The sequence below is a fragment of the Lissotriton vulgaris genome, chromosome 6, assembly GCF_964263255.1.
Source record: "Lissotriton vulgaris chromosome 6, aLisVul1.2, whole genome shotgun sequence".
NCBI lineage: Eukaryota > Metazoa > Chordata > Amphibia > Caudata > Salamandridae > Lissotriton > Lissotriton vulgaris.
Window position 1 is genome coordinate 491,218,327 of NC_141694.1, and position 24,144 is coordinate 491,242,470.

The window sequence follows — 24,144 nt, forward strand, 5'->3', positions numbered from 1 at the left end:
AATGCATACATTGGGGAGGGTTAATTTACGGTTCTAATTCTAGCCTGACAAACATTTAAAAAGTGCATACTTTACGGGGAAGATCAGATTTAATAGTCTAGCCTCAGTCTACCATACATTAATTAAAGTGCATACGTTGGCGGGTAAGAATTATTAGTCTAGCTCAAGTCTAGCAAACATTTGAGAAAGAGCATACACTGAGTAGCGATGGGAAATCATATTTACTTTTCTAATACCAGTCTAAAAAAACATTGGAGAAGGTGCATTCTTTGGAGACAGAGGTATTGGTTCCGATTTACTATTCTAACACCAGTCTTACAAAATTGGAGACTGCCCTTACATTGGAGTGCAAGGACGTCACATTTTCCAATCTAGCTCCAATCTTACCAATATCAGGAACACTAAAAACATAAAGGGGATCACATTTATTATTCTAATTCAATCTAACAAGCATTGGGAAAAGTGCATACATTGCTGGAGGTCAGATTTAATATTGTAACTCCAGTCTAACAAACACTGGGGGAATTTACTATGAGATTGTTTGTTGGGACGGGGAGGGGGGAGTTTCAAATCTTGGGTGCATTCCCTGAGAAGGCTTGTGTCTTGGAATCCAGAATTTCCAGCAGCAAGGTGTCCACCCTTATTCGAGCACCAGAGCATGTTGCAAACATAAGATGATCTTCTTTTGGCTTAGGTAGCTAGGCACCGTGTGGATGGTCTTGTATGTAATGCAGGAAGCTTGAACTGGCATCACGTTTCAATTAGCTGAGTTTAGACAAATTGTAGTATGGTGATGTTGTATCTTCGTGGTCCTGTGAAAATCCTAGATGCTGTACGGAGAGTTGCTTCGAGAGGCACTATGTGTAATTTGGGAATACTGCAGAGAATGGAATTGTTGTAATCAAGCGTGAAAGCACTAAGACCTGACTTACTAGTTTGAGAAAAGTATCAGACATATGGTATCTACTTCCATTTCCAGTTGATGTTAGGCTTACTTTGCTAGAGCATTAAAGGGTACTTCACACTTATGTTCCTTTCTAATGTAAAGCCAAGTGATATAGTGTGGCTTACAATTTCTAGATTGTGATCAAGGGACCAAAATGCTAAGCCATTGTTGCATAGATGTGAAGGAGTGGGGGTTCTATGAGCCGGAACTCAGTTTTGAGTTGGTTGAGTTTTGACGTGTTGGTGAATCATCCATATGTGGATCTAAATTAATACTGAGGCCGCAGACGTAATGTCACTCCGAGAAGAGATTATCGTGTACAGCTGAATGTCATCATACCTTTATTTGCATGCAGTGCTATCAATTTAAAGTAGTTCTGTAATAAAATCCCCAAACTTTATATTTTTGTGTATTGTTGTTGCTTAAACGTACCCTTTTCCTTTTTTCACCCAAATTCCAGTAAATGGGAGCAAGGTGCCATTTATAGAGTACCATTCCAAAATGACAGCTCCTTCTCCATTGTAGGTTTGCTAATGTTATTTACCAGGAGCCAGCCTTAGCTTACTTTCAGTTGCACATTGTCCCTTAATATTTCATTCTTAGATAATTCAATATTGTGGTTTACAGGGTCTCTAAAATAAATCGATAAATGATACGTCAGTGTAAATAAAGCGTTTTGAAATGAAATGCCTGCAGTTGCTAGCACAGAATACTCGCGTTAGGGTTTCACTTATTAGATTTTTTTTAATGGATATGCTATCAGAATTTTGTCAAGGCCAAGGAATGTATTGGCAAAAGCATTTAAAAGATTAGAAAGTCCCAAAGATATATCAACCCAACATCGAAAAACTAATATTGTTCGAGATATGCTGCATGTACAATTATTCTGATATTAAATAATGTTTAGAGGAAGATCATTTGCCACCCAACTTGCATTTTCTTATTTACCTTACGGGCATCGAATTTCGTTTGCTGAATAGAATACTCCATATTTTGCTTCACTTAATTACAAAAATTCTCCTGCAAAAATAAAATCATTAGGTATCCATCTTTCAGCTGGCGTACAACAGCCAGCTGTCACAATATAAAAATTGGTTCCACATTTTAGTGCGAGTTTTAATCTCTGTCTCTCATTAAAGGTTTTGCTCAATACTCTTGCATTTTTCATTTGTTTTGTTTTGTGTTCGGCCACAAACAAGAGAGTCTGTTAGGCACAGTAAAACATTACCACCCAAGATGCCTTTGCTTGAGAATGGTTCCCATTGGAATATTTACAGGTATGGATTGTCTTGTGGAGTCTCAGTTATATGTTCTTTTGTAACATTATGTATTTCAGTTGTGCTGTGGTCGTTGCTTTGTGTAAGAACGTTTTCCTGCGAAGAATGCATGTTTTTTACCAAATTCTGCCAAAATGTTTTGGGGAGAAAAGGATGTCATTCCGCACATCACATAGCTTTATTCATCCAAATGTGAACAGGACACAAATTCACTGCGCCATGAATGCGAGGGTGGAGACACATTATAAAAAAACATTTCACAAGAATTTGGGCTTAATGGTGTGACCTTAGCTGAGAAACTATAGGTAGCAAAAGCATAAACCTTCACATGGTTTGCTTTTATTCTTGTTTGTGTGGACGTCATGAATACTCTTTACCCAATTGTCATTATTTTGTGTTCGCAGTTTTTTTGCATAGTGTTTTTATTTTTATTCTTTATACTTACCTGTATTTGTGCAATTTATGTTTCTTTTTCTTTGAACAACTTTAATTTGTTAAGCTCATCTCTGCCTGCATGCGCTAAGACCAAATCAGTGATTAGACAGGACATTTCACTCCTCCGCGATTGTGTTAACACACAAGTACTGAGATTTACAGATGAAATCTGTGTTAGGTAAGAGCGAAGGACAATGGCTTTCCGGGTAACGTATTAACCGTGATTCCTAGACTAACATGCTCTAGCTTCATTGTGAAGTGTGTTCAACTTCTCAAATATAACCCATTTGGTGGTACGATTCTTAGTCTCGGTTGTTGGTTATTAGCATTTGATGTTACACCCTTTCTCCGATATTTCCTTACTGGGTGCTTTAGGTCTTCTGCGCGATAGTTTTCATTTTTTTGTTTTCTGAATGATTCATTGCCATCCGATCAACCCTTTTACATCCTTATTAATTGAAACCATAACGATTTTTACATTTTTATGCAAAGAAAACATTTCTTTATGATTTCCTATCTAACATTGTATCCTTTTCTTTGTTTTCTTTTTCTATCTTATTTATCTTCTTCCATTGGATGCAATGCACTGGCACTAGTGAACTGCAGCCCTCCCTTGACAGGGCTAGGAGTGCTAGTACCAACTGCTTGAGACCAGACACTAGTTTGCATTCACCAGAACGAGAAAGGTATTCAACAAAATATTTATTCATTTTATCATCTGTGCTGGTGATTTTCAACATTTTTATTTTGTTTTGTTCATGTGAGTCTTATACGTGTCTGTACATCCTCATCTGCTTTTGAAACTTGTAGGCCATTTTGTGCACAGGTGTTGTTTACATCATTTTTATTGTGCAAAATAACTGTTTTCAGTGCGCTCTCCTTGTGTAGTTTAGTTTGATGTAGTGTTTAAGAATATCTAGAGATCAGGCTGCTGCTAATAGCAATATGGTCTTAATGAAAATGTAATGTTATTGTGCATGTTTGCCTACTGATTATTGTATAGACATCTGTGCCATTTTGGACTATAGCACAATGAAAAAGAACGTATCAGAACGTACGTTCGAAATATCACGCAACAAATGATACCCACAAATTAATTTATCACATCGCCTGTTAATGAACCAGTTTGTTTTTTATTTCAGTATTTTACAGTTCACATTACATGAACTTTAAGGTACAAGCCAACATTTATAATGTAAGCATGGCTCATATGCTGTCAGGTCACAAAAGTGAGATGTTCTTTTGAAAACTGAACATTCTCTTGAGATATTTTCTACTCTAAGTAATGGTATTTACAATTGGCTGCGTCTGTCCTACTAATATGCCTGTTTAACTATTCTTTACAATTGTAAGTTGCGACTTCCATTATCATTCGATCTTTATGAGCATTTTTTTGTTTTTCAACCAGTGAGCAAGGGGACAAGGGCTGGAAGTATGTATGTATGTTTATTTAGTGCAAATCAAGCCAGAAAGGCAGCGAAGTGCGGTATAAATTAAATACAAAGGTATAGTCAACGGGTGATTGAAGGTGTAATGGGATTCCAAAAAAGGAAGTAGACTTACTTTTTGTTATGTATTGTTCTTTTAAGAGTCTATCTTAAGCTATTTATGTCTGGATTAGAGCCAACTTTGTTTGTCTTGCCTGTCATACTGTTTTACCCAAAAAAGTAATACAGAAAAGTACATAGGGGCAACCAATCAGCACTCTTTCACATTAATCTGTTCACAAGTCACTCTAATGACACTCCCTCCCAGCCCAGCAAAAGGTATAGATCAACAGAACAGCCCACTCCAACCATTAGACGGTTTCACTTTGAGTGACTACATTTTTCCCATGCACCATAGCCACTAGGGACAAAGAATACATTTGGCTTTTAGGTTTGACACCAGCCAGTGCATCTCAGAGAATGGTCTTAAATGTTTTTTCTAAAAACACCTCCTTTCCAAAATCACGCTCAAGAGCTTCTGAACTTGCAGTAAATGTTCTGTGACTTTTTAAAATGCTTCAAAAGTCCACAACTTCAAGGTGCCTCTTCTTCTGATATCAAACCTAGGCAGTTAGGTTTCAGTGGAAAAATACTTCTCCTCCATTTCCTTGAGGACCACAGCCAACCTCCCATTTCCAAATTGGCCTATATGTTTTCTCCTGGATGTTGCAGTTTCTTGGGACTCTCCTTTCTTCCCAGCCCTGGAATAATTAGATCACAGCTCTAGACACCTGTACCATTCTGAACCACCTTTCCGATTAGGGTTAAGCAAGAGTCTAGCTCCCTGAGCACTGAGAACAGCCTTCATAAGCAGTGACAGAAACGTGAGCTAGAGTCAAAGTAATCTTTGCTCAACCCCCTGGGAGCTTAGCACAGAGCAGTCAGGTTTAATCCAGTGGCAATGTGTAAAGTATTTGGGCAACACTTCAAATTTTAAAACCTTTAAAACACCTCACAAATGTATCCAACACCCGGTTAGGAATGTAGGCAGCATTTAATAAATAAAGCAAGACCACAATGATGCGTCAACCATGGCTATCGGATCACGCTGTACTGGGTCAAAGTCAAAAGTTCAAGCTGACTGCGATGGAGCACAGGTTAGAAACAATCCCATATTAGTCCCACTGAAGGTTTACTTTCTCATGTGTAATGGCAGTGATCCTGTTCGCAATGAAAAGAGTTGCTAGGGGCAAGGAGAGCATCACTGGCTGTGGCTGGTGGGGCATGAAAAGCAGGTCGAGCATCACAGACAGGCGGGTTGGGGCTTCAATTTGGCAGTGCATGCGGGCGAACAATGCTTTCTGTGCAAAGAGATGGGCTTGCACTGATTTTCGGTGCGAGCAACGCAGCCTCGGTGCGAACGAGTTGTTTGCGCTCCCTAATAGCCCAAAAGCTTGAATTTAAGACTTCATAAGTTACACAACAGGTCCAGTACCTGTTAGGCACCTTTTGGGGTGAGTAACTTCTGACGGGTCCAGGCTGTAGGGAGGTTGTTATGTCACTGAGGCTCAAATCAGGAGGCCAGCAGGCTACCACTTTGAGTCACACTTTGTGTCCTGGGTTCAAGATTGGTTGCAGGTCCACCTCTTCTTCCCCCGGCAAGAGGGCAACAGGCAGCAAGTCAGCACAGCAGGGCAGCAGTTCCTTGTAGAGCAGCAGTCCAGAAAAGTGGCAGTCCTTGTAGCAGCACAGCGGTCCTTTTTCCTTGTAGAGTATCCATAGGCCAAGAAATGTACTGAAGTGGTGGTGTCTGAGGTCCTTCTTTAATACCCTGGTTCTGGAAGGTGGGAGAAGCTTATAGACTGTTTGCGCAGAGCATGGAATTCCCTACCTCCCCAGCCCTAGCTCCAAGATGACTGAAGTGGCAATGCAGGGTTGTTAAGCCCTTTGTGTGGAGACAGGATACAGCCTATTCGTGTGTAAATGTGGCTTCCCTCCCATCCTGGCTGCAATGGCCCATCCAGTCACGCCTAAGCTCCCATTGTGTGTGGCTATCTAGGAGGAATACTCAAGTCCCAACTGCCAACTTTACTCAGTCACATGACCAGAGAGAGGCTGCAGGCTAAGGCAAAAAAATTAGAATGTTCTACAAGTGGTATTTTCAGAATAGTAATTTAAATTCCAACTTCACCATAAGCCAGGATTTTGAATTAGGATTCCGGAGACACCAAACATGAACCACCTATCTTTTTCCATTTGTAAGTTACACTTATAAAATGTAATAAGGCGCTATGGCAGAGATAAGCCTTGCAGTAGTGTAACACGATTTTAAGAGTTTTTCACTACCTGGACATGTAAACTTACAAGTACATGTCCTACCTTTTAAAATACACTGCGTTCTGTCCTCAAGGCTGTCCAGGGCTTACCATAGCTGTGACCTATATGCATAGAAAGCAAAGGTTTGGGCCTGGAAAAAGGTTTATTTTTCAAGGTCGACATGGCTGTTTAAACTCCATGCACAGTCTCTGCAATGGTAGGCCTGAGACATGTTTAAAGTACTACAAACGTGGGTGGCACAATCAGTGCTTCAGGCCCATTAGTAGCATTTAACTAACAGGCCCTGGGCAAATGTAGTGCAACTTTACTAGGGACTTACAAGTAAATTAAATATGCCAATTGGGTGTATGCCGATTCTACCTTACTTTGAGGCGAGTACACGCACTTTAACACTGGTTAGCAGTGGTAAAGTGCTCAGAGTCCTAAGGCCAACAAAAACAAATTAAGAAAAAATAGGAGGAGGAAAGCAAACTGTTTGGGGGTGACCCTGCAGAGAGGACTAGGTCCAACAATAGTTTAATAATTTGGATTAAACTGTCACTGAGATCTGGTCGGGTGCTGATAACTAATACACAGTTTGACGTTATTTTAAGTATTGTGGTTCTGTAGGTAGCTGTGCTTAAACTTACCTGACGGTCAGCTGCCTCTGCTTCAGTTCTGGGCCGGGGTCCGCGGTTGGCTCCTTCCCCTTCCTCTGCGTGAGTGGCTACTAGCTGGCAAGCCCTTTCAGGCTCTTAGCCAATACAGACGCTGCTCCAGAGTCCAGCAGCGCCAGGATTGGCCTGGAGCAGGGTCACTCCCTGCCCATTAGGAGTCCGGGGGCTGCAAATGAAGCAACCCTCTCTCTCCTAAGGGGAAGGCTTAGTGCGCATGTTTGGGCTGGTATTAAAAAAGACCTGCCCAAAAACGAACATGCGCACTATTGCTCTGTCACTCACCCTGAGTGCTGCCGCAGCCCCACCGGCTTCAGCATCCCTTCTACTTCTGTCTGACGAGAATTCCATTCCAATCAGGAGTCCTGATTGCTGGAATTAGTGTCAGAACTGAAGTAGAATGATTTCTAATTCTAAAAGGGGCCGTGGGCCGGTGGCATTGGTGGGGCAACGACAGAAAGCCTCCAATGGACGCACCACCACTGTTTACCAGTAAACCAGATAAAACAGCAATGCTTCAACTTGAGATGAGTCTATATAAACAAATTTGCTATAGCAAAAGATTATCCTCAACCAATATCACTATACAGTGCCCATTGTTGCAGCATTAGATTAGCCATTTTGTTCTCCAAGTAAATATACATTTCTCATACAGTCATTACATGTGGTCTGAGAGGTTTCTCTATCCAAATTAACTGGCGTATGTTAGAAAACATCACCTGTGATTTGAACAGCTCTGCCTTAATAGTTTGTTTTGTAAGGCTTAGGCTCCGATTTTTCCTCTACACCATACACTTAACATCTCTCCAGAACTGGCATCTGCTGTTGAGTTAAACTGTTCCCAGATACATTTAATCTATTAGCTCTTAACATATAACTCGCATTTGTCAAGGTGCTCTACCCTTCCAATCTAGATCCAATGCACACAATGTGTTATCCGGACCCACTAGCAAGGTTACACTAATAATATGTAGGTTAGAAGTAGACCAGTGGAAATGGAAATGGGGATGGGACTCAAGAGCAAAATATAGGCATTGGATATTGCCACACTGCCTAGTTAGAGAGCTAAGCTTGATGAAGGACCTACTTCCAATATTGTACATGACAAACCTTTTCACAAGCTCTGTATTTCAAACTCTCTCTACTAGAGGTGAACACAATTAAAGTTGATATACTATGTTCAAATAGTACTCTGACCTGTTATGCGTTGTTTGCTAAAGAGAACTACCTTCATAGCTATATGATAACATTCTGTGATTATGATTATATTCAGCATAACTGATTGGTAAATTGTAGCATGAAAAGTGCGTATTAATATCATATAGTTTCCCTTGAAAACCAACAATCGTATGCTCATCTAAAGCAATACCATAATTCTATATACCTTCCAAGAAGAATACAAATCCTGTGCAAGAAAGGGTTTTCCTTATCTCCTCATATAAAACAATGCAAATGAAACATAAAATTTACCGTCCTTAAAAGTTGACTTTGTGTGAAAACAAACAAATGTAAAATATTAGTTTGTAATCAAAATCAATGATTCCTTGTGAAATCAAACAAATGCAACTCAAGAGTGTCGGATTCTAATGGTTGACTCATAGTGGAAACAAACAAGTGCAATATAAAAGTTCACATGCTGAGTCGGTTTGCTATAATACAAGTGTTGTGCTAGAACATGTAGTCTGACTTCAGTTCTCTCATCCCATAATTTTGAAGAATAACATTGTGATTTTTCGAAACTTCTGACAAAGCCCTGCCGATAAGCAATGTTCTTTAACAATAACCTAGTAAGGATGATATGTGCCATGAGAAAACATATATTCTAAGCATTCAGGATGACTGCCACCACTTGCAAGTATTGTAAGAGATCTGTGGGTCCATGGAACATGCAGCCCTTCTTGTCTTCGCTCATGTATTTAGGTTATTGTGTTCATCAGTCACGAGGTACCATACTTTTCAGGTGGCGCCCTGGTGTGTACCCTGCTATCCTTTTTTTGTTCCTGAAGATACATATATCCAAAAGGTTCAGAGTGATACGATTCTCCATTGAATGTCCCACATACCCTGTTGTTTTTTTTGTGTCCTGTTACGTAAAAAGATACCCCTCCATAATACTTCCATTGTGGAATGCCACTATTTATTCTCCAATCTCCTACTTTTGTCATTGTCGGATGCATCTCCCATTCATTGATCATTTTTCACCTAGCATTACTGTAGAAGGTAGAGAAGGTTAATATAATTTGATTTAATATAGTTTGTTGCATAAAGTATGACTCTGGTGTAGTTCTACTAGATTTGCTTTCCCTCCCTTGGGTGCCACAGCTGAATGTGAAAGGCAGGGTATTATAGCAAGCAGACCTCATCCAATACATTGTTGAAGTGAAATCATTGCTTTTGGGTTACTAACAGTCCCTAAACTGTGTTAAGGGGCACCGTGGTATCAGAAACAGACCGATTTCGCTCTTTACAACATCACACAAATCAATAGTACTAAGAGGAATAGACACTTTTAACTAAAAGCATGTATTCCAAGGTTCATTGACAGAATATCGATGTAAAAAATATAGAAGTAAAAAATATAGATGAAAACATATAGAATGCAAAAATATTGACTCCCTATACTTAAACAGGTATGTACAAAAATATATTAATATATTTAATATATTGAAAATTTAAATACAAATATATTTAAAATTACAAATTTAAAAAAAATATTATGGTCAAAGCATATGGCAAATATCTACAAATAATATATTAAGTAAAATAAATAATTTTCAAACAAATAAATAATGTAATTAGAAATTATTTAGAATCAAAAACATTAATTCAACTTATTGATGTTAAAAAATAGACTTGTACAAAATACTGATATATATATATATATATTAAAATAATAATTATGAAATATATTTAATAATAAATTAAGTTTAAAAAATAGAAAGTGGATTTAATATACGTTTTAACAAATATACCAAATAAACGTAATTAAAAAGGAATTAAACACACACATAATATTCAATATATATATACATATTTACTTTAAAACAATTAATACACTATTAGTTTAATTTATTTTATTATAAAAATTATATAAAAATATACACATATATATATAAATATATGTATATGTACGTATATATATATATATATACACATATACATATAAAACTTAAGTAATGCTCATGCATCTCCACTCCCTTCCTCCCCAAGAAATACAGAAATCCACATCAGTAGATACTTCGAAAGGTGACAATGTTTACAGTGCAGCACTGCAAATGATGACAAAAAACTCTATAAAAAAGAAATCTATTATAAATTAAAACATTAAACTATTTAAAAATCTTTAAACTTAAATTTACCACTCCAGTCAGTGCAACCGTAGGGAAAGTGTTGGATAGCGGAGGGGTAAAACCTACTATTCCTACTCCAGTGAGTGCTACAATAAGGAAAGTGTTGGATAGCAGAGAGGTAAAAATCATTATTCCCACTCCAGTGAGTGCAACAGTAGGGAAAGTGTTGGATAGCGGAGGGGTAAAACTTACTATTCCCACTCCAGTGAGTGTAATAGTAGGGAAAGTGTTGGATAGCAGAGGGGTAAAAATTACAATTTCCTCTCCAATGAATGCAACAGTAGAGAATGTCTTGGATAACGGAGAGCTAAATATTACTGTTCCCACTCCAATTAGTGTAACAGTAGGGAAAGTGTTGGATTTCATAAGGGTATAATTACTATTCCCACTCCAATAAATGCAACAGAAGGGAAAGTGTTGGATAGTGGAGGTGTAAAACTTACTGTTCCCACTCCAGTGAGTAAAACGGTAGGGAACGTGTTGTATTGCATAGGGATAAAAATGTATATTCCCACTCCAATAAGTGCAACAGTAGGGAAAGTGTTGGATAGCGGAGGGGTTAAAACTTACTATTTCCACTCCAGTGAGTACAACAGTAGGGAAAGTGTTGGATAGTGGCAGGATAAGATGTACTATTTCCACTGCAATCAGTGCAACAGTATGGAAAGTGTTGGATAGTGAAGGGGTAAAACTTACTATTCCCACTCCAATAAGTGCAACAGTAGGGAAATTGTTGGATAGTGGCAAGATAAAATTTAATATTCTCACTCCAGTCAGTTCAAAAGTAAAAACAAATAAAATATTAACATCAAAAATTGTTTAAGAAACAAAATAAAGAAAAAATATATCAATATATTAAAAATTAAAACACAAATATATTTTAATTTACAAATAAAAAAACATAGTATAATGTTAAAAGCCTATGACAAATAACTACAAATATTATATTAAGTAAAATAAAAATAATTTCAAACAAAAAAATATTTTGAATTAGAAATTATTTAGAATCTAAAATATTATTACATTAATTTACTTTTTTATTCTCCTACCCTATAAAACCACACAATTCGCAACCGACATCTAAATTGTATTAAATGAATGTACTTATATAATTAACATAATTCATTACCAATTAAGGAAATAGTATTCATTAAAAAACAAAATAAAACTCATATATATTAGTAAACTTACCACACTTTATCCCTTTAATCCCCACAAACCACTGGTAAAATGAATGTTTAAACTGTGACTTTCAGGATTTTAACATGCTTTGAAATCAAATAAAGTTTATTCTGATTTTGATTCACTGGTAAAATTGAACTGTAAAAAAAAATTTACTCCCCACTCTTTACCCCTAAAACAATTAAAACACACACACAAAAGAAATATAAACAAATACCCTGATTAAATATCAATTAATGAATTAACATTATTAATCAACCAAATATTAATTAAACATAAATGACTTCTCATACTTTACCCCTATAAACCCATAACCCCCCGCTAAAATTCATTACACAAATTCCATACTTCATTTTCAATGAATTAATCAATATTGAGAACAAATTATTAATTAATGCAAAATTAATTACTTCCTACCCTTTACCCTATAAACCCCACAACCCACACCTAACAAAATGACACAATTACCAGAATTAATGAGCAATTAATTCATTAATATAAATTAAATAATAATTAATTAAACATAAATTACTTCTCACCCTTTACCCCTATAAACCCCACAACCTGCACCTAAAATTAAATACACAATTTCCATAATTATTTTCAATTAAATAATCAATATTAAGAACTACTTATTAATTAATTAAAAATAAATTACTTTCCACCCTTTACCCCATAAAGCCCACAACCCACACCTAAAGAAAATCACAAAAATACTATAATTAATTATCAATGAATAAGTTGATATAAATTACAAACTAATTATGAATTAATTAAGCATACATTACTATAAACCCCACACCTAGCACCGGAAATTAATTACACAATTTCCATGATACATTTTTAATCAATTCATTATTATAAATTAACAACTAATTATTAATTAATCAAAAAATAAATTATACCCCTATATACCCCACAACCCGCACCTAAAAAATGTACACAATTACCCTTATTATTGATCAATTATTAATTAATCTTAATTTACATCATATTAACACCTTGGCTGCTATGGCTTTTCCCCTCCTGTGCTGGGAGGCTTTGAATACTATAGTTTCATGACGAGCTCAGCTCGTCATAAGCACAGCTCCACTGTGCTTCATGACGAGCTGAGATCGTCATGAGCAGCGAAGGGGTTAATAATTAATTACAAATAAAGTACTTCCCACAATTAACACTATAAAATCTAAATTAAATAAATGAAAATGATCATTAATTTATTATAAATAAATTACTTCCCACCGTATTCCCCTATAAACCCACAATCCTCTGCGGAACTAAAAAACTCAAGATGTAATTAAAATAAAATTGATAACTACTAAAAATTAAACACATATTAAAAAACATGAATACTTATACAAAAAAAATACATCACATACATTTAAAATATAAACTAAAACACAACACTTATTAAAAAAATCGATATTTTAAACATTTTTATTTTTGCAAACAATATTAATGACTTCTATATTTTTAAAAATGATATTTCCTACCTTAAATTCGATATTCTTGACCACAATATTCTTGCTGTCAATATTTCTGAATCCCGATATTCCCAACTCGATATTTGTGTAAGTCAACATTTCCAACTCAATAGTCTTTCTCAACACCGTGTTCGAACAAGGCAAACCTGTTTCTCAACACATCTAAAACAACTACACAAAATATCATGAAAACAACCAATAGGCATGTTGTGAGCATTGAGAATAAAATAGGCATTTTTAACATGGTTAAAATGCCATTTAATATCTAACACCCTAAAATCTATTTCTATGCACTGCGCTAGGAGAGCATGGAATGCAAAACCTGCAATATAGACATTCTTAGGGAGAAGTAACACACTATATACCATGTTGACAACAAAAGCTGTGATTTTCAAAGAGGCGTGAAGACAGTGTACCTGGCAAAAGGAAAACACACATCACAGTAGTGTCCTGTCTCCTGGAATCAGTTCCATTTCTGCATCAGCTGCGATATAGCATCTTTTTGTTGTGTTGGCAGCAGTCAAGACAGCCCCTTGCATTATCTTGTGTGAGAATCTGGGCGAGGGACCTCTCCTGACAAGTGTTCAAGGGACATTCCTTACATATTAGATATCAGAGAATGGAATTTCTGACATAAGTTCACGAAAGTCTGATATATATTAGGTGCATCAATGTGTGTGTGCTATATATCCATGTTTGGTCTTCTTTCACCTTGACATTGTTTTAACTAGACACTTGTCCCAGATTTGATGTTTCATCAGGTGTGATAAATATCTATGCCATTGTCTATATGACTTGACACTTTCACAGTTCTTGTAATGATGTTAGATTTTTGTGTTTCAACATTTCTGCCTGAAATTGTAAAGTTCTGAAAAAGGATTGACCTGCTATTTTACATGTAACTCATCTGCTATGTTCGTACCATCAAGATATGCAATTTGAGGTTCACCATATGAACTTGCATGCATTTAGGGAGTAATTTTCACAAATAAGTCTTCGGGTCATCAAGTAAATATTACTTTGGCACCATTGAATTTAACTGTGGTTGCAATTATTATTCCTCAATTTACCTCATTTTTTTTCGGTCCGCTACTGAAGCCTTTTCAAGCCCAGGTGCGTGTGCGTGTGTGTGTGATGTTCTGAATACTAAAACAATCTCCAATTATCAAGCCAGGATAATTGTTGACCATGTCCGAGTTTAAGACATAACCCTAAAGATATCTGTGTCCTAAATTTAATTGTGGTAATTAGTTTTGTATGAATGCAGAACTAATCATAATGTGATGGGAAATTAAGAAATCTATGCAATCGGTTTTTAAGTGGATTGAGTTACACTTTCAAGCCAATTATAAACAGCTACAAAGGTCAAGGCATTTAAAGAATAGACAGCCAAATGGCTTCAACCTGATGCTCTTATTTGATTTTGTAATATTTATTGCAGACATTGGTCATGTAGTCAACCCACAATTAGGAACTATGCCTTGTTAACTAGTGAGTTGACCGAATTACATTTTTATTAAATGGAATGTGGCTCCAAAATGTTGGTCAGAAATTTATTTTAGACTCCTTAGATTAATTGCGTACATTTATTATCTGTGGTCACAGTTTTGGTCACTTTGGTTTAGACTTTCGGAATTTAACAGGTGTGCTTTGCATTGAATTAGTAAATGTAATTAGTCCATGTAGGTTTAAGCTAATAGCTATAGTTATTAAATTGGCGCAATGATGTTCCTCAAGCAAGAGATCCAGATCACCGAATAGGTAGCTGGAAAAATCTGATCATTCTACGAACTTCGTTTGCATGGCAGACTGTGGTTGCAGTTAACCACAAGTAAATGATGGGTGCTGTATAGTCTACCACATATATAGTTCCAAGCAACAACAAAAAAACAACATTAGAATGGCTGTCATAGAGTATGCAATGTTGTGGAAGATTTACACTGCATTAATTCACATAAACAATTTGGTAGCTCTATTTTAGTTTTCACAGAAAAGAGATACATTTTGTTTTTTCTTAAGTGCAATCATACAGCAGGTTGCAAAGCATACAAATCTGTCATTAATATTTTAGTCAAATGTTAAACAGTGCGTTTAAAATTTATAAAGCAGCCAAATAATTTGCAACTTTAAAGTTCCCAAGTTTTATATGATAGCTCTACTGGCCCTACAAAAATTAATTTGCTATGTTATATACGAATTGCAGAGTCAAGAGGTTTAAACAAGTAGCACTGAAAATAAGATTCAGTTTGGGCATTTATGGTCCTTATTTATAAATGTTTTATGTGTGGGTGTGCTATGCACATAACACCGTGCATCTTTTCACTCAACCTGCATTTCTGGCCTACCTTCCATATGGGTGCCAAGGAGTCTTTAGGTTAAAATATTTTCTGTCTGTCCTGTGACAGCTCATGCACTCTCACGTGGTTGAGAAATTCTATTCTCTGCATTTCTAATGTGCATGGCTATCCAGACGGGCCTCATAGTGCTAAGCAGAAAACGTAGACTGTATTTCACACAGCGATTAGATAAACAGAAAAGTATTTAGTTGCTTTCAAAGGCTCAATCCCCCTGCGGCCTCCGGGTCATAATAAACAAAGAGTCCCATAGCTTGGAAGCCAGGTAAGCAAATGAGCATCCACCGTATATCGACTTATGGATTTTAGGACCCCATTATGATGGCGGGTGGACTTTGTCCACCCGCCACCGTACCGGAAAATGGGACCGACCGCCAGAGGTGCCACAGGGCAAATTAGGATGAGACCGCCACCCTGGCAGTCGCATCCCACATCTTTTACATTGCAGCGGGTGGTGCTGTAAGCCACCCACCCATCCACCCCCCCTGGGGGCCCGCAACGGGCCCCCATAGCCATTTACCGTATACCTTTCCATGGCAGAGTCTCCGCCATGGAAAGGCATAAGCATTGCAGACATCATAATATGGATGGCCATGCTAATGTGGGAGTGGGTAAATGGGCTTTGGATGGCGGGCGGATCGCTACCGCTGGGTGCAGATCGCTACTGCGCAGCCGGCGATGACGATCCACCCACGATCATAATGGGTCCCTAAGTAACGGTAAGTTGACAAGAGGCAGTACATTGCTAGGTCTTCATAGGGGGTAAAAGGTTGTATCAATCTGTGGCCCCTATTTTGCATAGCTCTGTGGGCTTCCAGTATAAAGAGAGTTGCCATAGTCCAAACAAGATCAAACCAATGTTTGAACCACAATTCTACAAGAGGCTGGCAGATTTTACTAAGCATTCTCAGAATGCTAAAACAGCTGGCTGCTAATTTTTGCACTTATGCCTCTCAGTTAAGCTTGTTGTCTATGGATAGAAGCAGCCCGCAACCTCACACAGTGGATAGTCAATTCCGCCGATGCCCTTGCACCACTGAAGAACCTCCAGGCAAGCCCGGCAATAGGAAAACAACATGGTTCACCGACGACCTCAAAGAAATCCTACAGATCCCTCGAGAAAACCTGGCGCCGCGAACAGACGACACAACAGCACTCAAGAACCCCACCCGCAAACACCACCAGTTTATCCGCACCACCAAAAAGACATCTTTCAAAGAACGGCTGGACAACAACACACACAACAGCAAGGAACTCTTCAGCATCGTAACAGAGCTCTCCAATCCCAACGCCAACAGCAACGACATCACACCGTCACAAGACCTCTGCAACTCCCTCGCCACGTTCTTCCACCGCAAGATCACCGACATCCACAACAGCTTCAGCGCCCAGACTCCGCCCCCAGCCACCAAAACAATGCCCCCTACAACCATCCTCAGCGCTTGGACTCCCATCACCACCGAAGACACCGCCCACGCTATGAACACCATCCACTCCGGCTCTTCTTCCGACCCATGCCCTCACCACATCTTCAACAAAGGTGACACTGTCATCGCTTCCCACCTACGGAACCTCATTAACAACTCCCTTGCGTCCACCACCTTCCCAGAGAGCTGGAAGCACGCAGATATCAACGCCCTACTGAAGAAACCCACAGCGGACCTCAAAAACTTCCGCCCCATCTCTCTTCTTCCCTTCCTGGCGAAAGTGATCGAGAAGATCGTCAATAAGCAGCTGACCGCATTCCTCGAAGCCAATGAATCCCTCGACCCATCCCAGTCCGGATTTCAAGCCAACCACAGCACCGAGACCGCCCTCATTGCAGCCACCGACGACATCAGGTCCCTACTCGACAACGGAGAAACCACCGCCCTCATTCTCCTAGACCTCTCAGCTGCCTTTGATACAGTCTGCCATAGCACCCTCGAATAACCCGCCTCCACAACGCCGGGATCCAAGGCAAGGCCCTGGACTGGGTCACCTCTTTCCTCTCCGACAGAACCCAGCGAGTCCGCCTCCCTTCCTTCAGCTCCGCGGCCACTGAGATCATCCGTGGTGTACCCCAAGGCTCATCGCTCAGCCCAACCCTCTTCAGTATCTACATGAGCCCCCTCGCCACCATCGCACGCAAACACAACCTCAACATCATCTCATACGCCGACGACACTCAGCTGATACTCTCCCTCACCAAAGACCCAGCCACCGCTAAACTCAACCTCCTGGAAGGAATGAAAAACGATGCGGAATGGATGAAACTCAGCCGTCTGAAACTGAACTCAGACAAGAAGGAGCTCCTCATCCTCAGACCATCCCCATCCGCCTACCATCCCCATCTGCCTGGGATGACTCCTGGTGGCCCACAGAACTAGGCACCGCACCAACACCCACTGACCAGGCACGCAACCTGGGATTCATCCTGGACTCCTCTCTCACGATGACCAAGCAAGTAAACGCCATCTCATCTTCATGCTTCAACATCCTGCGCATGCTCTGTAAAATCTTCCGGTGGATCCCTACCGAAACTTGAAAGACGGTCACCCAGGCCCTCGTTACCAGCCAACGTGACTACGGGAACACCCTATACGCAGGAACCACAATCATACTTCAGAAAAGACTCCAACGCATACAGAACGCATCAGCACGACTCATTCTCGACATCCCCCGCTACAGTTACATATCAGCCCACCTGAGAGACCTGCACTGGCTCCCCGTCAGCAAAATGATCACGTTCAGGCTCCTCACCCACGCACACAATGCTCTCCACGAGATAGGCCCTGAATACCTCAACACCCGCCTCACGTTCTACACTCCAACACGCAAACTCCGCTCCGCCAGCCTCGCCCTCAGATCCGCAGAACCACCGCCGGAGGAAGGTCATTCTCCTACCTGGCGGCCAAGAAGTGGAACTCCCTCCCCGCCCACCTACGTCTGACCCAGGAACACCTGGCATTCAGGAAACACCTCAACACCTCAAGACCTGGCTCTTCGAGCAGTAGCGGCACTTCCCCCCAGCGCCTTGAGATCCCCACGGGTGAGTAGCGAGCTTTGCAAGTGTACTGATTGATTGATTGAATGCAATTCCACCAAAGCCAAGGAAGAAGAGGACCTTCTAGGCCAGTCAAGCACTAATTTGGCTGCCGTTGACTGGATCCTCTGCAGCCTATCCAATAAAAAGTTTGGAGACTCAAGCAGTAAGGCATTGCAGTAATCTAGTCTACTGAGAATAGTACTGCGTGCTATTAATGTGCGAGCCAAAGGGGGAAGCAAAGGGAAAATCATCCTTAATGATCTAATAATGGCAGGCCGCCCACTGTTTTTTCCACTGCACTTCCAGGGTTAATTTACTGTCAAAAGTCACACCCAGGTTACAAACAGTCTTTACAGGCTGAATGGGGGTCGGGGTGTCCATGGGCCAGAAGTTACTGGGCAGCCTGGAGGGAAACCTTTCCGTAGTACAGTAAAGCACCTCCGTTTTGTCAGCATTAAATTGCAGCAAATTTTCCCTCAGCCACAACGCTGTGTCACGCAGACAACTGTGAAACACTTCTAATGAAGTTGACTGATCTCCTTCCAGAGAGAAAATCAGCTGTGTGTCATCAGCATAATTTATGATGTTAATATTATGCTTTTTGATGACCTTAATTAGCGATTTCATGTAGATAATAAATAAAATGGGACTGATGGCCGAGGCCTGCGGTACACCATGCGTAATTTTGGTAAATGCAGATTGAAAAGGGGAAAGAGACACTTCTTGCTGTCTGTCCAGCAAAAAGGACTGGAACTATTTCATAGCACACCCTGTTACCCCCACCTCTCTCAACCTTCTCAACAAGATTCCGTGGTTGACCGTGTCGAAGGTGGCCAACAGGTCAATCAGAATAAGTACTGCTGGCTGACCCCTGTCTGACCACCTTCCAAGTTCGTCCATCACCGTCACCATCACCAAGGCTGTCTCTGTGCCATGGGACGGCCGAAAACCAAACTGGACCGCCTCCAGTAGGTTGTGTTGTTCTAGTAATTTGGAGAGAGTGCTACTAACTACCGGCTCCACAATTTTAGCGGGAAAGGGCAAGAGAGAGATGGGCCTATAATTTGTAGGGCAGTCCGGGTCAGAGAAAGGCTTTTTTAACAAGGGTGTCACCCCCGCTTGCTTCTATTGAGTTGGAACCACTCCATCAGTAAGTGACTGATTACAAAACTGGTGGAATGTAGGAAATAGCTCGGCCTTAAACTCATAACAGATTTTTTAGGGCAGCGGGTCTAAGGGAGATCCAGAGGAAATCCCACCCACTAGTCTATAAAAGTCCTCTGCTTCAAGGGGCAGAAATTCAGATAAATAATCAACCGGACCACCCTCTAAAGTAGCCCCTGCCGCCTCCACCGCAGTTCTCATATTATCCACTCTCATGATGTCTCCCATCTCAGGTTGAGGAGAGGCCCCACCCAAATCATCAATAATATTTTTGATTTTATCATGGAAGAACCTTGCCAGGTTTTCACATAGTTCTTGGGAAGGGGGTGTCACATTTTTGGCACATTCAGAGTTAGTCAAACTGTTCAGGATGTTAAAAATGATTCTAGAGCTGTTGGAAGCATTAAGGATCAGAGAGGAAAATTGTTCTGCCTTGGCTTTATTAATTGCCTTTTTATAGCCCCCCATCTTCATTTTCCAGGTGAGCTTATCCTCCTCTTTGTAACCATATCTCCATCTCCTCTCAGCATGTTTACAGTCAAGTTTAAGATTTTTCAACCTTTCATTAAACCACGGGGCCGAGGGTCTGCCCCTCTAACGATGTTTCTTTAGAGAGTCCAGGGCCAATGTAATTTTAGAGCAGAGAGCAGAATAATTCTCCTCAACTTGAAGATCAGTAGAGAACAGTCTTCAACCAAGAACAGTGGGTCCAGACCCCTTTTACGTAAAAGAGCCTTCCAAGTTCCAATCTCTGCTCATATATTCACACCGAGGGTCAGCTACCCGAGGCACTTGCATAGCACAGTTCAAGTAAAATGTCATCAGAAAGTGATCCGTCCAGACCAAAGGTAAAACTTCCCCAATGAACAGATGATTAACCTCTGAAAAAAATTAAGTCCAAGATATGCCCGCCATTATGAGTGACCTTAGACACTTGCTGAAGGAGACCAAGGCCTTCATATGACTGAAGGATGTTAGCCTAGCCCCCATCCAGAGGTCCATTTGGCCACAAGTTAAAATCCCCTAAAATCAGCAATCTACAATAGGTAATGGCCATATTAGTGAAGATCTCCATCAACAGTTGCTGCTGCTGTATACTTAAGGACCCCAGGAGTCTATAACAAATGATCCCTGTCAGAGCCTGGCCAGATTACAAAAAGGAAAGAGAGTACCCTCTGGACCCACGGGAACTGGGTAGAGTAAGATCAAAATATGGAAAGTGTTCCCTGGGTTTTATTAGTTAATTGGAGAAACGAATGATCACCATGCACCCCTCTCGAGCCTCACATTACAGCATTCAGTCTCATATTCTTGTGTCTATTTTTAACCCCTTACAATAGTAGAACCACAAAAGCTACATAAATCGGCAAAGAGCTATTTATTGAATTAAAATTATTGCATAATTAAAAACACATAAATTCATACAAGAACGATATGATCATAGGCGTTCTTTCTATTTAATATAGTGCCTAGTGCTCGTAAGTAAATGATCACATATGTACACAGTTTTGGTACAATTCAAAAATTTAAAAACAACATATATAGACAAATTATTAAACAGTTAAAAATCCCCTTAGGGTTGTCGACGCGTTTCGGTGGATAAGGCGCTAGGCCCCACCTTCTTCAGGACAATTTACAAAACATGGATCTGTGGATAAAAGAGTCCAATATAAGAAAGCATTCTACAGTTCAGTTTCAAAATTTACATGACTTTTTCTTTTTTTTCTTATACATCCCTGCCTTTTTTGCAATTTGTGGTTTTACTTTGCTTATCTTTATGGTGTTGGTCCTCCACCCGCCAGGGAGCTCAACTCACTCATACATATATAGTCTTTACCTCTCAAATTGTTGTAAGTTATATAAAAGGCACATTCACACTCATCCCTCTAGTTGTTATTTATCAAGATTCATACCTTGAAAGGATCTTGACAGTATCCGTTATTAAGTTAGGATACATTATTCTTCCTGATTTTTGTTTAAAACGGTTCTTTTTGTCAGTTTCAATCAATTATGACCTATAGATAGACACTTAATTAGTCTCTGCTTACTCTTCATAGAAAAGAACTATACGTATACATTTAATCGAGAACACACCTGTGATTTCTTATAGTCATATGTGCATCAGTGTATTAATGGAAGTTCTCACTTGGCCTTTTTTCCATAATTCCATTAGGAGCTTTATTGCTAAAGATGAAACAAAGTATTTCAACTATAGTTATCCTATTTGGTTCATGATTATACAAAGAAGGACTTCTCAACGTGGTTCCCACTCACCTATTAGGTTATAATTAGTTTCCATGTATTAGGTCCTCTTTTATTCGGGGCCCCGGTCTTTGTACAACACTCTTTTTCAATTATTGCGTTTGTGCTGTAGTCGAAAAAAAATTTGGACGAAAACCGGGCCATAAATAACCTCTTAGTACGGTTCCCTTTCTTTGTATGACTATCGCTTTACGCTTCTTCTCACCTTTATTAAATGTGAAGACCCACGCTGTTTTTCCGTTTAGCGTCTTTCTTAAACTCGGTTTGTCATTTGTTTCCCGTAGATAGTTTTACCTGTATTGGGGAGGTTTGCATTGTATCAGTGATCTAATCTTGATACTTCAAATGATTAGCGCACCTGGCCAGAAACATCCTTATTGACTAAACCTAGAAGTTCAAATCCCGGAACCATATCAATGTCTATAATAGCCGCTTTTAAGGTGTCCTTATAAATCAACCCAATCCTTGGTTTGTGAAAAATCTTGTAGCCAGGGGGGCACGTCAGGCCAAGATCAACCTCACAGTCAGAGCAGGTCCAGGTCTCTGTCATGAACAACACCTCAAGTTCATGGGCTTCCAACAAAAATTGAATTTCCACCTTATGCTTCGGTAATGATCTAACATTTAGGAGCCTACAGGAAAGGAGGTCCTTAGCTAAAAAATCCGACAGAGGCAGGGCCGACTCCTCAAAACAGAAAGCCCCCTTACCTTTGCCCATTATATCCATATGGCGAAGTTCAGCGCTAGAGTAGCAAAGCAGCCGATGCCCATTGTCAATGCCCACCTCCCCGAGGCCAGGAGCAGCATGGTTGGCACTAGGCGCGTCCGCTGCGTGCTCTAATCAGCATCTATTTAAATGAGGTCCAGCCCCCAACAACTAGACCGCTAACTCCAAAAATGACAGGACCGCTCGCACGGACGGCCCAGCCAATCAAGGAGAGCGGGACACGCAAAAATGTGGAGAAAGCTTGCCACTACCCCCCAGCAGCCAAACAAGTAAGTCCAAAGTTTGTTTAAAAAAAATGGTATTAGAATAATAAAAAAGCGGGTTACCGCTACCAGGCAGCACTCAGCCGCACCTACATGCAAGTCCTTAAAAGAAAGCAAATCGAATGCTGCACGCTCTCGTCAGCATCTATTTAAATTAGGTCCAGCCCCCAACAACTAGACCGCTAACCCCAAAATGGCTGGACCACTCGCACGGACGACCCCAGCCAATCAAAGAGAGCGGGACACACAAAAATTAGTAGAAAGCTCGCCACTATCCCCAAGCAGCCAAACAAGTAAGTCCAAAGTTTATTTTTAAAAAATAGTATTAGAATAATAAAAATGTGGGTTACCGCTGCCAGGCAGCACTCAGCCGCACCTACATGCAAGTCCTTAAAAGAAAGCAAATCGAACGCTCGCGCTTGCGTCAGCATCTATTTAACTTAGGTCCAGCCCCCAACAACTAGACCGCTAACTCCAAAATGGCGGACCGCTCGCACGAACGGCCCACCAATCAAGGAGAGCGAGGCACGCAAAAATGAGAACGCTTGTCACTACCCCCCAGCAGCCAAACAAATAAGTCCAAAGTTTATTTTTAAAAAATAGTGTTAGAATAATAAAATAGCGGGTTACCGCTACCAGGCAGCACTCATCCGCACCTACATGCAAGTCCTTAAAAGAAAGCAAATCAATGTTGATTAATGTACTTTTCAACCACTTTAATGGTCCTAGGCAATAGGGATTTTGGGCCAGATGTACAACCATTTTTTGCTTTTGCAAATGTGAAATCAGCCCATTTGCGACTGCAAAATAGGTCTGCCCCATGTAACCTATTACCGACTCGCAAAATAGGGTTTGCAACTCGTTATTAGGAAGGGGCGTGCCAAGGGCGTCCCTTTCTAATATCGAGTCTCACTTTCAATGTACGATTGTTTTGCCACTGCATTAACGGTCACAAAACACTCGCAATGTACCACCTACTTCAAGTAGGTGGAAAGTCACTCGCAAACGGGAAGGGGTGCCCAGGGGACACCCTCCCCTTTGTGACTGGCAGCAGAAATACTTTTTAAAAGGAGATAATGGTCCCACGGACCACTGCCTACTCTTAATAAATGAAACCGTATCATTTCATCTTTCTTTTTTAAATGCATCCTGTTTTCCTTTATGGAAAACGGCCTGCATTAAAAAAAACGGCTTTATTAAATAAGCAGTATCTGAAAGAGACACGTTAGTGATAGATTTCTTACCTTAGAATATC

The 24,144-nt window shown here is 40.0% G+C and overlaps 1 protein-coding gene across 13 annotated transcripts in view; it reads left to right on the forward strand.

Annotated features, from left to right (window-relative positions):
- Nucleotides 1-24,144, forward strand: part of RIMS1 (regulating synaptic membrane exocytosis 1) — a 1,970,833-nt gene that overhangs the window by 1,281,565 nt on the left and 665,124 nt on the right. For 7 of the 13 annotated variants that reach the window (XM_086926484.1, XM_086926488.1, XM_086926497.1 and 4 more), the window contains 2 exons: nt 2,146-2,223; nt 3,255-3,344. The exons of 2 other annotated variants lie outside the window; for them this stretch is intronic. In XM_086926484.1, the coding sequence (XP_086782610.1) occupies nt 2,146-2,223; nt 3,255-3,344 (168 nt within the window). Of the gene's footprint in view, nt 1-2,145; nt 2,224-2,722; nt 2,837-3,254; nt 3,345-24,144 lie in introns of all 13 variants that reach the window. 4 more of the 13 variants (XM_086926487.1, XM_086926490.1, XM_086926491.1 and 1 more) reach the window with 2 other exon arrangements.